Source organism: Saccoglossus kowalevskii, chromosome 22 (genome assembly GCF_978046115.1).
Source record: "Saccoglossus kowalevskii chromosome 22, keSacKowa6.1, whole genome shotgun sequence".
Taxonomy (NCBI): Eukaryota; Metazoa; Hemichordata; class Enteropneusta; family Harrimaniidae; genus Saccoglossus; species Saccoglossus kowalevskii.
This window is the reverse complement of record NC_140662.1, coordinates 19414263-19429151: the sequence shown is the minus strand read 5'-3', so window position 1 is coordinate 19429151 and position 14889 is coordinate 19414263. Positions and strand designations below refer to the sequence as shown.

The window sequence follows — 14889 nt, the reverse complement described above, 5'->3', positions numbered from 1 at the left end:
ACGCCTTCGTTGTTTGGACACTGATTGTTGGATGCCGAAGTTAGCAGCACACTCAAAACGTTCCCCTCTCGTTATATCATTTTAAAAAACACGCTGTAAATTAGTTCACAGCCCGTGCCACATAATAAGATCATTTACACAACAACTTAGTGCATATGTGTAGGTGAATTACATGGGCGTAAACGCATTGATCCGGAATGTCCCTTCCTGCTTTAATTTGACATCAAATTATACACATTATATACAGGTGTCACACAACAGTTAAACTTTCCAAGACGACGAGTTGAGTGCCTACAATTAAAAAATGGGTGGGTTGTCCAGTTAAATAAGATATAGATGTATGCATATTTGCAATTTTATGTGTGTACATTTTGGTTTGGATCTCTATTACAAGTGGAACACACTAAAAAAAAACGCAAATTACCGTAAAATTTAAAATTCATTTTTTTACTGCACTGCATAATAAAGAAATGCATACTTTTGTTGTGTCGTTAGATTCTCTCTTTAATTCACTATTAATAACATTTACAGTACAGTATTCGGCGTGATTACGTGAGAGATGATACCACTAATTGTATAAGAGGCTGTAAAATTTGCACTGAGTGAATGATTATGCAAATTAGCAAACTTGAGTTTTACAGTTGGTCGGAAAAGTTTTATTTGTTTTTATGTGAAACTTTCTACAAATTCTCCTTTGAGTGTTTTAATATGTTAACCACGTCACTAAGAATAATCAAGTATATATATGTGTGATATTTTCTTCAATTCTCATATTGCTGTCTTCCGTGACAGCTTGGTATTACTATTATTGTTATTATAAACTGTATATTCCGGTTCTATAATAATTCTGGATTAAATATTCCCCTATTATGTCAGTGACATTTTATCTAACAATAAACATTTCACGCGTCCAACTGACACGTAATGGTGTTACATTATTGTGTTTTTTTTTGAAATATCTTTTTAATTAATTTTATTTGAAAGTATGAATCTCTCCGTTGGCGTTATTGATTTAGTATGTTATTAAGTATACATTTCTGTACTGTTTTAGCCACGTGTCATATGTGATATTGGTTCACAAGAGTAAAGTGAATATAAGATACGTTTAGTTGGTTGGCAAAATAAAGTTATGTGAACGTTTTTCAGCTTAGATATTGTTTATATTTACATATATGGTTACAAATAAACAACTAATAAAACTAATACAAATAAAGTAACCTTGCGCAATGCAGTATGAAAACATTTGACATGGCTGTAGTAAAAATGTGTTGGTTTCGCGTTTTTGGCGCATTCGTGTTTCACTATTAGTGTCATTAATCGACATGCATTTTATATTTGTAAACATGTGCTTATGTATCAACATTATGTCACGTGATATGTCCCTACCCAAAACATTTTGAATGTCCCTATCCATTGTTAAGGCACGTGATGTCCCAGCACAACACAAGGTCATATAATTTTCACCCCAACACTCTTTTCCATACTGATTTCCATACCCACCATAAAGTCATGTGGTATGACCCTACCCAACATAAAGTCATGTGATATGTCCCTGCCAAACATAAAGTCATGTGATATGTCCCTACTCAACATAAAGTCATGTGATATGTCCCTACTCAACATAAAGTCATGTGGTATGTCCCTACTCAACATAAAGTCATGTGATATGTCCCTGCCAAACATAAAGTCATGTGATATGTCCCTGCCAAACATAAAGTCATGTGATATGTCCCTACTCAACATAAAGTCATGTGATATGTCCCTGCCAAACAAAAGTCATGTGATATGTCCCTGCCAAACATAAAGTCATGTGGTGTGATCCTACCCAACATAAAGTCATGTGGTATGTCCCTACTCAACATAAAGTCATGTGATATGTCCCTGCCAAACATAAAGTCATGTGATATGTCCCTACTCAACATAAAGTCATGTGGTATGTCCCTACTCAACATAAAGTCATGTGGTATGTCCCTACTCAACATAAAGTCATGTGATATGTCCCTGCCAAACATAAAGTCATGTGATATGTCCCTGCCAAACATAAAGTCATGTGGTATGTTCCTACCCAACATAAAGTCATGTGATATGTCCATACTCAACATAAAGTCATGTGATATGTCCCTACTCAACATAAAGTCATGTGATATGTCCCTACCGAACATAAAACCATGTGGTATGTCCCTACTCAACATAAAGTCATGTGATATGTCCCTACTCAACATAAAGTCATGTGATATGTCCCTGCCAAACATAAAGTCATGTGATATGTCCCTACTCAACATAAAGTCATGTGGTATGTCCCTACTCAACATAAAGTCATGTGATATGTCCCTGCCAAACATAAAGTCATGTGATATGTCCCTGCCAAACATAATGTCATGTGGTGTGTTCCTACCCAACATAAAGTCATGTGATATGTCCCTGCCAAACATAAAGTCATGTGGTATGTTCCTACCCAACATAAAGTCATGTGATATGTCCATACTCAACATAAAGTCATGTGATGTGTCCCTACTCAACATAAAGTCATGTGATATGTCCCTACCGAACATAAAACCATGTGGTATGTCCCTACTCAACATAAAGTCATGTGATATGTCCCTACTCAACATAAAGTCATGTGATATGTCCCTGCCAAACATAAAGTCATGTGATATGTCCCTACTCAACATAAAGTCATGTGATATGTCCCTACCGAACATAAAACCATGTGGTATGTCCCTACTCAACATAAAGTCATGTGATATGTCCCTACTCAACATAAAGTCATGTGATATGTCCCTGCCAAACATAAAGTCATGTGATATGTCCCCACTCAACATAAAGTCATGTGGTATGTCCCTACTCAACATAAAGTCATGTGATATGTCCCTGCCAAACATAAAGTCATGTGATATGTCCCTGCCAAACATAATGTCATGTGGTGTGTTCCTACCCAACATAAAGTCATGTGATATGTCCCTGCCAAACATAAAGTCATGTGGTATGTTCCTACCCAACATAAAGTCATGTGATATGTCCATACTCAACATAAAGTCATGTGATATGTCCCTACTCAACATAAAGTCATGTGATATGTCCCTACCGAACATAAAACCATGTGGTATGTCCCTACTCAACATAAAGTCATGTGATATGTCCCTACTCAACATAAAGTCATGTGATATGTCCCTTCCAAACATAAAGTCATGTGATATGTCCCTACTCAACATAAAGTCATGTGGTATGTCCCTACTCAACATAAAGTCATGTGATATGTCCCTGTCAAACATAAAGTCATGTGATATGTCCCTGCCAAACATAATGTCATGTGGTGTGTTCCTACCCAACATAAAGTCATGTGATATGTCCCTACTCAACATAAAGTCCTGTGATATGTCCCTGCCAAACATAAAGTCATGTGATATGTCCCTACTCAACATAAAGTCATGTGGTATGTCCCTACTCAACATAAAGTCATGTGGTATATCCCTACTCAACATAAAGTCATGTGATATGTCCCTGCCAAACATAAAGTCATGTGATATGTCCCTACTCAACATAAAGTCATGTGGTATGTCCCTACTCAACATAAAGTCATGTGATATGTCCCTACTCAACATAAAGTCATGTGATATGTCCCTGCCAAACATAAAGTCATGTGATATGTCCCTACTCAACATAAAGTCATGTGGTATGTCCCTACTCAACATAAAGTCATGTGGTATGTCCCTACTCAACATAAGGTCATGTGATATGTCCCTGCCAAACATAAAGTCATGTGATATGTCCGTGCCAAACATAAAGTCATGTGGTGTGTTCCTACCCAACATAAAGTCATGTGGTATGTCCCTACCCAACATAAAGTCATGTGACATGTCCCTACCCAACATAAAGTCATGTGGTATGTCCCTACTCAACATAAAGTCATGTGATATGTCCCTGCCAAACATAAAGTCATGTGATATGTCCCTACCGAACATAAAACCATGTGGTATGTCCCTACTCAACATAAAGTCATGTGATATGTCCCTACTCAACATAAAGTCATGTGGTATGTCCCGACCAAACATACAGATATATGATATGTTCCTACCAACCACTAAGTTACCCGTCATTAAATTATGTATTATTTCCCTAGCAACCAATAAATCACGTGATATGTCTTAGTCCAAGTCTAAATTATGTAGCATATATTGTTTCTCCCCAGCACTAATTCTTGATATACTAGTATGCAAAACAATCACTAAGTCATACAATGTGTCACTAATGAGTGCTAAATCATGTGGTATTTATAAGGATCACTTATGAATCTTGACAAAGTTCTTCTCTCAACAAAATGGGATTGTTGAAAACCGGAAGAATTGCACGTCATGTTTACAGTACATTATGGGTACATAATGTCAATAGGTGCAACATCCTGTCATTGTTATTTGTGTACTAGGAGTGATAGCAAAGATTCTATTAAACCTGTTTTGATAATAAATTAAGATATCAATACTATATTATATTAAACCAGTTCCAGGCTGTTTCTTTTTTAACAAAATATTAATAAATTGATTTGTTATTGTGTTGTCAGCTGTTTGTTATGTGCCGCTGTCTAAACCTTTATTTGCATTTTTTAAAATTATTATTCAAGTCCTGCATATTTGACAATTTCTGTGAAATGTATTCATATTTATGTATTCATAATTATGTGCAGATTAATGCGTTACTGACTTATAAGAACAGAAAACGACAAGATAAACAAATTAAAATAAATCGCGGTAACTGGGCACTGTAATACATGATATATGCATGGTCGGCCTTAAAAGTGAGATGATTTTTTTTTACGAATCATTAAATACTAGTATTTAGGTTTTACAGTGCGTTTAATGGTTCATCAAAAACAACATTTACGAAAATGAGTACAGGTTGTATATGGTGTAGTCAGCAGTCACAATGACGATGCTTATTGATACAAATTATGCGTCTTACAGGGGTCCCAGTAAGTCCATATATGGTGTTATGACACACTTCAGTGATGGGATAGCAAAGTTCAAAGTTGAGAGTAAGTTCAATGCCAAATGCGGTATATTATTGCAACGAATCGTTTTTTTTTACAATACACTTTGTCTATCACAGTGTATATGTAATCTTGTATTCGATGTTGACATTCTCTTGTCACTATTTCTTTCAAGTAAATTAATGACATGTACAATAACATCTTAATGCATTGAAAAATATTTAAAATACGATCAATAAATACGAGTAACTCAAAACATAAAATAAATTCAAAGTTCTTAAAATACAAATGTCTGTAAAATATATTCGTGTCATAGTTTTCGTTTGAAGGACTGATTTACTAAATGTGTCAGTGCTTGTTTTGTATTCAAATATTTCAACAATTTGTTTCTTTGTCAGTCACTGTGAGTGCTTAGATTCTGTTCTCGTTCATGTATTGTCTCACATTTCATTTGAAATTCACAATTTGTGATGAAATTCATTTTAAATAGACCATTTTCCGTTCACTGCGAGAATCACGCGTTATGCGTGAAATCGAACGTAAAAACAAGACAAACAAAGGTCATAGCGTCGTAGTGGCGTCAAACATCGCGTGGGATTCAACAAACGCGAAAGTATTTTGGGGACATTTCCATGGTTAATAATGTGCTGTCCACATTTGATGATAGGCAATTTCGATTAAGTGAGGGTATTCGGAAGCAATATTCCTCTGTCGAAGATCGGCCGGTCGATGTGAGCTACGAAATAAAGAAATTAGAGTTGAAAATCAAATCGTTCGATTTTTGCGGCAGACGTTCGACGCGCGTCTTTCATGCATCTCGCGAGATCTCGCAATTGTACGGAAAATCACCTATTATATTATTTTTTTGCATGTCTGACAAGTATTTTTGGTTTCTTACGTCAGCCGAGTTTTATTTGTGGACTATGTGGGCTTCGTCCAATTCTCGGAATTAAACTAGTTTCTTTTCTAGTACGTAATTGTTTGGTGTACTAGTATGCAGCTGCTGTGTTGTTGTTGTTGTTATGCAATAGTGTATACGTTATAGACGTCCGCCATACTGTTTGGTCTGGTTAGCCATGAATCTAGATCGATATGTCCAGGGCATGGAAGACATATCCTTTTTCTTCTTTTTTTTCTTCAATATTTTCACAATATTGTATTGCTCTATAGTGAATTGTTCCATTCTTGGTCATGTCCGTTTGTTTTGTGGTTTGTAAAAACAGTTCTAGTTTGCTTTGATTTTGTGTTTTAGACGATCTCGTCTAGTTGGCTGGTTTTATGCGTATAGTGTGCCGCGAGAAAGTTATTAAAATAGGTTGTATTCGGTTGAAACAATGAATGCATATTACTGTCACAGAACGCGGCAGGCAAGTGTATTCTTTTTTGTTATTTACTCGTAGTGCATGTGTGTTATGAAGAAAACTACGACAGTAATGAAAATAATAATAAAATAAACCTATATTAATACAATCCATAGAATTAATACATTAGTGATACAACGAGTCGTGGGTCACAGCTGGTATCAAGGGTAATCTAGCATTGCGTGCCGCTCAATTTGCCAAAATACAAATCATGTAACTTATTATATTCATTTTGAAATGACTAATGACTAATAATTATTAACGGAATGGATTTTTTTTTCTCAGAGCGGTGTGTTTGTTCTCATTCGTAATAGTCTTGTAACGTGTGTGGTGCACGACTCAACTCAACTTCGAACATCCTGAGCTCGGCAAATTCCAATCACCAACGGCGTAAAGCTGTCTACTAGACCAGACTCAAGTAAAATAAACTAAAATAAACAGAAGTTGAATACTGTAGACCTAGAAAACAGTAGACTAGAAATAGAATAGAATAGAATAGAATAGAATAGAATAGAATAGAATAGAATAGAATAGAATAGAATAGAATTTTGTCTGAATATAATTAAAAGAAGAATATATAAATAAATTAAATGAAATTAAAATGTTTTCTAGATGTCAACAATAACTATCCATCCCAGGGGATGAATGTCACTTGCCTCGAATTCGTGTAACCACTTTCTCACTTCTGGTACTTTTATCGTAGTTTCAGTTTTCCATTGGAAATCCGCTGGTACAGCATTAATGTTTACGTTATTGTCCGGATAATTCCGTTCGTCTGTCGCGCTGTCAAACGACCCTTGAATCTGTAGATTTTTCACTGACAGCTCTGTTACGTATTTCTCATTCAATAAATACATCTGTAAGATTATGGTGGTTATACCGGCGATAGCAACGATACCCAGCAGAACACGTACCGTGAGAGCCATTGTCCGCCTCGCTAGTCTCATCGGTAAACGCATGCTGGACATTGGGTGATGTTCATTCAAAAAACAAAATGGTGTCTGACTGCTAGTTTTTTTAACTTACGAATATGCGATTTGTGTCACATCATGAATATTACCATAGAAAATAAGCTTTGTTGCCATGTCAACTGTCTCCATTTTTTTTTTGGAGTGATAGAGCTTTCGTGGCAGAGAGTACCACATGGTGACTGGAGACTACAATATAGGCAGTAACAGCTGAGTCAAGCATTGCAGTGATATAGGATTTGCATATTAATCAAGGTAAAAGCTGTTCCCGACAAATTTCATGATATGAACGACTATACGTTGACAATTTGACAGAGACTCTATCCTCACGTTATTTTTTTTTAATTTAATAAAGAACGGCCAAATATATAATCTTGGATTTATAGAAATCATGAATTATTGTCCGTGTGATACGGTGACATGTTACTCGGGAACCAGTTAACGTTTCATCACGGTTACTAAAAAAGAACCGTGGTTTCATATTTGATGCCGTGTACCACCACGGGGGAGTGACACATTTAAATACATTCTGGCCGTGCCATTAGCGTTCTTATAGGTTACATGTGTAGCCGGGGAAATCTTGATTTGTGTCACAAATTCCTGGTTCTGCAACTACCTACAACTGACGGGTGCAAAATGTGACATTTCTGAGCGCCGTACGTTCAAATCACCCCCAAAAGAAGCCTTCAATCTCAATAGAGGAAAACGTAAATTCGGAAAGTGAGTGACACACGGTCGAAAAGGAAGCGTATTAACAAAACATTGTCTTGTATAAGATTTGGGTATAATATGTTAACTGTTTTGATGGTATTTACGAAATAGAAAGCATTTAACGTAGATGGCGGTGTATTCACAAACGTGACACACATGTGCGACATCAAACTGTACGATTACATATGACATATATAATAACGGCGGCTTAATTTTTAACACCGGGTGGTGTATTTTGCATGAATACTGCACAGCTGTAAGTATGATTTCACATCAGCACGATATAACCAAAAACACCAGAGGAAGTGTGTAGAGTGTTTAAGCATAACGACAAAAAACTGACAATAACAATTGTTCTAAGATAGTTTACAGCGCCCCCATTTGACAGACATGAAACACTCATTGGTGCTGTGTGATGGCGCAATACACCAGATGAAGCTGTGACGAGTTTTATATACGAACAACAACAAATACTTGATTTGGAGTTCTGAGTTCCGAGACCCAGCATATTTTTTGTATTTCTCTCATGTGGGTTTGATCTTATCAGTTTAATGCGGAGTTATACTACTACTGAATTATTGCATATATATATTAGGTACTTAGCACTTCGATTGCAACGTTTGTACCGGTATTGTACGTTTCCTAAAGATACTCCACAATGAAACATGTAGGATTTAAAGCGAGAGGGTCGTCACCTGCGCACGCGCGGGAATTGAGTCCCATGCGACATTAACAACACACACTGAATACGCAAAGGCTCATGGGTAGACGCACTTTAACAGTTAAATTATAACAAATTATAACAAACGCTGGCAATGCTACCGTTGGCAAGAAAAACGCCCGAGGCCAAATTCTACTAACGATTGATCGACAGTAAGATAGATCGCCTGAGAACAGATTTAACTAAAACCATGGCAAGTAAAATGAAGGAGCTTTCTGATTCATTTGCACTGGAAATTGGTCGATTAGACGCAAAGTTATTAGACATGGAAAGCAAGGTACAACAGGTGGCTCGTGGCACGTTAGATGTCGACCCTTTGGATAACCCCGACATTACATTAATTGTGTCTGGTCTTAAGCAACATTTTGATGAAAATCCTGTTGGTGTATTTAAAAGTATGCTTAAAAAACTTGGCGATGACGTTGCGGATAATACAACAATTATTAAAGCAGTCCGATTACAATCTCGACAACCAGGTGTCCCGGGTTAGTAAAATTTGCATGTAAGGATCTAGAACAAAAGAAGCAAATACTTCGTGCAAAACATCGTTTGAAAGACAGTGCCGAATTTCAACGGGTGTTTCTTCGGTCTAGTAAAACACATACGGATAGGTTACTGGAGCTTAATGCTCGTACCCCACTCAACGAATGGGCTAATCTGCACTGGCTCGGAAGGTTGTAAATGATTAGCTAGTTTGAATTTGCCTAACAATACTGACAATGAACGTGCATTCAACGCCACAAGTTTTATTTTTTTTAGCCAATCAGAATTCATCTTCCGAGCCAGTGCAGATCAGCCGCAACGAATTGCCAAATGGTAGCGATTTTCGCATCACCGGCAGTGGTTGAATTGTGCGTAAGACTTACAATCAACGTGGAAATCGAAGAGAAGTGAACCAAGGTCGCCTGGAGACTATGCACGGTAATACAGAATAGAATTCAACTCAGCTCGGTGGACTGAAAATTGCACATGTTAACGTTTGTGGCTGGACACAATGGAACTGTAATCTTCGCGAAAGAATACTTGTAGGTGTAAACGCCGATATCATTAGTATTAACGAATCCCATTTACCTCGCGATGACGTGATTAGTATTGATAATTACAATTGGAATTTAGTTCATGTTGACGCAAACAGGACATTTGGCGGGGTTGGTTTATTTGTTAAGTGCTCACTATATAATGATTATTTGATATCAATAATTGACAAGGGCCACAGAGACATACTCGGAGTTCGTTTTGAGAATAAATTAACTGGGTTCACTTTCCTAGTTTTTTTCTGTTATTTGCCACCTGAAAATTCGCCTTGGGGAAGAGATGCAAATGCATTTTTTAGTCACCTACTTAGTCAGCTTTATATGACAGATAATGTCGATACAATTATTATATGTGGTGATCTCAATGCTCGTTTGGTAAATTTGAATGATAATATTGATGTAGTTGATAACATTAGGAATAAACACGTGATCGATACTAAAATTAATCAACATGGTCACAGTTTTTGCGAGTTCCTGTAGGAATCTAAGCTATGTATTTTGACTGGTCGTTTCAATAGACACCAAAATGATTTTACTTTTATTTCTAGTAGGGGGGAGATCAGTAGTTGATTACGTGTGCGTTCCCCAAGACCATTTAAGTTATTGTAATAATTTTAATGTTATAACTATGTCGTCTCTGGTTGAGAAGTACAATTTATATGATGCACTCACTGATAGAAGTAAACTCCCTGACCACTCGCTTTTAATTTTTGATTTTCTGGATAGACCACTGGCCCAGGGTTCAATAGTTTGCCAAATGATATTAATAACCGGCACAGCGCTACTGATAGAAAGTGTAGTCTCAACCAGACTCCTATTAATTTCTTAGAATCAGAAGTATCTAGGGAAGCGTTATTACATATAATTTCTAAGATTGAAATTTGTAGGGAAACGCAACAAGAAATTGATGAGATTTATGATGATCTATGTAAATGTATTTTAAATGAAATGAATTCGACTATTCCAAATTATAACTGCTCCAGTGGGACACGGAAAAGATTCCGCCATCATAAGCCATACTGGAACGACGAGCTATAGTATATAGTATGTGGCGTGATATGAGAGAACGAGAACGCTCTTACACTCGATTTGGCGGATCTAAGAATATTAGAACGATATTACGTAATGATTTCAAAGCAGCAAGACGGGCATTTGACAAAAAACTTCGGTGTTGCGAACGAAATTGTAGAAATGATCTTGTTTCTAGCATTGAAAAGGTATGTACTGAAAACCCACACCAATTTTGGGAGCATATTAATAAATTAGGACCTGTCAAACGTAGAGATATCCCAATGGAAGTTTACGATGACGGGGGTCATATTACAAGTAATCATAACATTGTTTTAAATAAATGAAAACACGATTTTTCATCCCTTTATAATCAATCTGATCTATATGGACTTGACACAAATTTCTATGAACATATTTTACATCATAAATTGTTCCTAGAAAATGATTTGGATGATCCACTGTATGATAGTAATTCTGAATTAAATAAGAATTTCTCTACTGTAGAAATTAAGGCAGTGGCAGCAAAAGCAAAGTCAGGGAAGGCAGTTGGGGTAGATAGAATCCCGTATGAAGTGCTTAAGAATGACAGTTCTGTTGCCATTTTAACACATCTTTTTCAACTTTGCTTTGACAGTGCAAAAGTTCCATGCATCTGGAAAAAAACATTAATTTGTCAAATTCTTAAGGTGAGGTCGAGTGACCCTCGCGTTCCAATGAATTACAGGGGCATAAACATACAGTCCACTTTATCAAAACTTTACAGCGCATTGCTTAATAACAGAATCACAAGGTTTTTAGAAAATAATAATATTTTAGTAGATGAGCAAAATGGTTTCAGAAAGGATAGAAATTGCGAAGATCATATTTATATTTTGACATCTATTATCAGGAATAGAATATCCCATGATTTATCAACTTTTGCCGCTTTCATTGATTTATGAAAAGCTTTCGACAGTGTCGATAGAGACTGTCGCGAATGTCAAACATTAAATCATGTTTATGTTGTATGTCGTGATGGTGGTGTTTTGTGTTTGTCTTACGGCGATAGATAGGCAATGTTGTTTTGGGCGATAAATAATTGTTAAATATAGTGTGGCAAGATGTTTCTTTTAGTCTGTACTATAGAAGCGGACTTTGATAGAACCCGATCTGAACGTTCATATGTGATCAAATGTGGATGTCCGATCTTGTAGGTACCACAGTAAGCCATTGAATAATATTGCATCATGGGAGTTTGTGATCTATTCTGGAGGACGTCGTTTCGCCGTTGCTGGCAGCCTGTCAAATATACCAATTTTTACGTGTCTACTAATCACGCGTTTGCAAGTAACGTTAGAACAATGCACTGTGTATTGTCATACAAATTAATGTATTGTGATCTACGGAATGTGCATCATAAAGATAATTGTATTGGCCAATTCCGGCCTACTGCAGTTAACGAGCGGGGAAATTCGCCAGTGAATGACATTCCCGATTTTGGTTCTGAACTGGATGTGCCTTCTAATTTATGTTGCTGGCTACGGATGTGTACTGCGGTGCAAGGGAACCACTCTCCTTCTACAAGTTACGAATATTGGACAGACAAGCTCTGTAATTGATTGGTGTCGTGCTCGACTGAGTGTGCAGCGTGTATTCTACGACTACAGTGCTTCGGACTGCGTTCTGTAATTACCGTCGTCGCCACCGTTAGACTCGCTGGAAAATGCACCGTCATCACGCAAAGACCCGTTTTCATCTAGTTTGAAGAAACTGTATATAGGTAGGGCTGTGTCCGATCGCCAGTATATTATTTGCGTCCGTTGTCTGTTATGTACGTTTATCTTAGTTTTATGCATGCATGCAAGATTCTATGTTAGATAATTATTTACATTATCGATTTAGTCATTTCCTCGTAATAGTATAACGTAATCCACTACCCCTTTATAGAGGGTTTGGCATTTCGTGACCACCCTTTTTCCGTGTGGAAATATTACAATATTATTACTGAATTATATTTCTAGTGTTATATTTTTGTGTAACAATACAACGTGTATCCCACTACCCCTTGTAACGGGTCAGGTATTTCCTGCCCATCATTTAGGTGTGTGGAATAAAGTACGTTGTTTAAACCTTACCCGTGTAGCGTGTACTTGTTGTTTATGTTGCATATAAATTATACAACTATTATATACGAATTATTAAAGAACCCAGTTCACAGGGGTGTCAGTGGTGTCATTTGTTTGGGACAATTTGAAATCTTGGCTCAATCCAACTAGCACCCTGTGACAGAGACGCATTGCTATACAAATTACTTATTAATGGTAAAATGTACAAGTATATACGAGCTATCTATAGCGACACAAATTCTTCTGTAAAACTAAATGATTTTAAAACAGATTGATTTAACTCTGAGCAAGGCGTGCGCCAGGGTGATTAATCTTATTCCTACATTATTCTCCATCTTTATTAACGATTTGGCAGTTGAAATTAATCTGAAACAAAAAAATAACTCCTGATAATAACGTTAATGTTAGTATTTTGTTATAAACTGATGATATAGTGTTAGCTGATAATGAAATTGATATGCAAATGATGTTAAGTTGGTGTGAAAAATGGAAAATTAGGGTTAATAATGTGAAATCGAAAATGTTACATTTTAGAAAAGCCTGTGAAGCTAGAAGTGCATTCCAATTTTGTATTGGTGATGACGTGTTAGATTATACCGATAAGTATAGATATTTTGGGATTGTTTTGGATGAATTTGTTGATTATTCTGTAACTGCTGGTATCGCAGCAGACTCGGCAAGTAGTGTTAGGAGCGTTATTCGTTAAATTTAAAACTCTCAAGAATCTTGGGTTTCCCACATTTACAAAGTTGTATGATGCCAGTGTCGCGCCTATACTGCGGAAGTCAAGCAAGTGTTCAAAACGTAATAAAAAAGACGCCGCGACCGGTGCGCGTGGCCCAATCAATTGACTAGCTGTAAGCTAACTTGTCAAACGAAAATATCGACGCGCCAAACTGAAAAGGTTGACGCGCCAAAATAAAAATGATAAACCACGCCCACTGCTTCAAAACAACCTGTTCACGTGCGGTGCCAGACAAAATGAAGTTTAGCAGAGATTTAAGGCCGTTTCAAACGCCAATCAGAGAAAATCAACTGGAATCATGGCTCCAAAATATTGACTCCGAACTTTTAAAGTACGTTTCTGCCTTACGAAGGGCTGGATATACCAGTTTTAACAGCGGAAGACCTACAGGACTTCTTACAGGGAATCCCTACGGGACATAAAAGACTGTTACTTTACGAATCGTCCAAACTAATTAATGAACTGCACCGTGTCCATATTTTGATGTATAATTTTAGCATAACTAATTCCTTCCAAGCTAACCATTAAATGTAAAGTCACAGTCTTCATATACCGTTGAATTTCGACTGCTCGTTCACCAATTAGAGCGTGTCCGTAGCGAGGGTTCAAATCCTTACTCAATTTGATGCCGGCTTCATCAAAAAACTGGATTGTATTTGGGTCTTGGGTGTGCAGAAAATTTACATATTCATCGCAATATGCTATGTTAGCGTCCCGGTGTTGGTGTTTTGTAAGTCCATCGGCCGCCTGACAATCGGGTTCGAACTGTCCGCCCAATAGTAGTGATCGAAACATTTTCTACAACTTCACCATGTTCATTGATATGGTCTGCAATAGCACGATACGTTATAGATGGTTGTAATCTTTTCAAACTTTCGATCAGCTCCCAAGTCACCATCGTAACTTTAAGCCAACCGCTGAAAAAATCGACCTCATTCGTCGTTTTTGTCTGGACACGGAAGACCATAGAACACTTTCCCTGGTATGTTTGAAAGCGAAATCGCCATCCAACTGTAAGACCGTTGCCGAATAGCTCCTAAAGTATGAGGATCGTCCCCTACTGTTATATAGATTCGTCTTAAGTGGGCGTTACCGCAAGACGGCGCCAGCGAGATACGAAAGCCAACCGTTTAGTCAAAACCCAAGCAGTTAGCAAATTCGCTAGCGAGTTTGCAAATTGGCTGCCCCTGGGTGGGTCTCATGCAGAGATCGGAGATGGGCCCATATGGTTAGACTGTGGAAGCGTCTT

The 14889-nt window shown here is 37.1% G+C and overlaps 1 protein-coding gene across 1 annotated transcript in view; it reads right to left on the bottom strand.

The window, feature by feature from the left end:
• Positions 1-7342, bottom strand: part of LOC100368304 (uncharacterized) — a 34472-nt gene extending 27130 nt beyond the window's left edge. The window contains exon 1 of the mRNA XM_085495887.1: positions 6998-7342. Within this exon, the coding sequence (XP_085352013.1) occupies positions 6998-7313 (316 nt within the window). The 5' untranslated portion in view covers positions 7314-7342. The remainder of the gene's footprint in view (positions 1-6997) is intronic.
• Positions 7343-14889: the final 7547 nt, after the last annotated feature.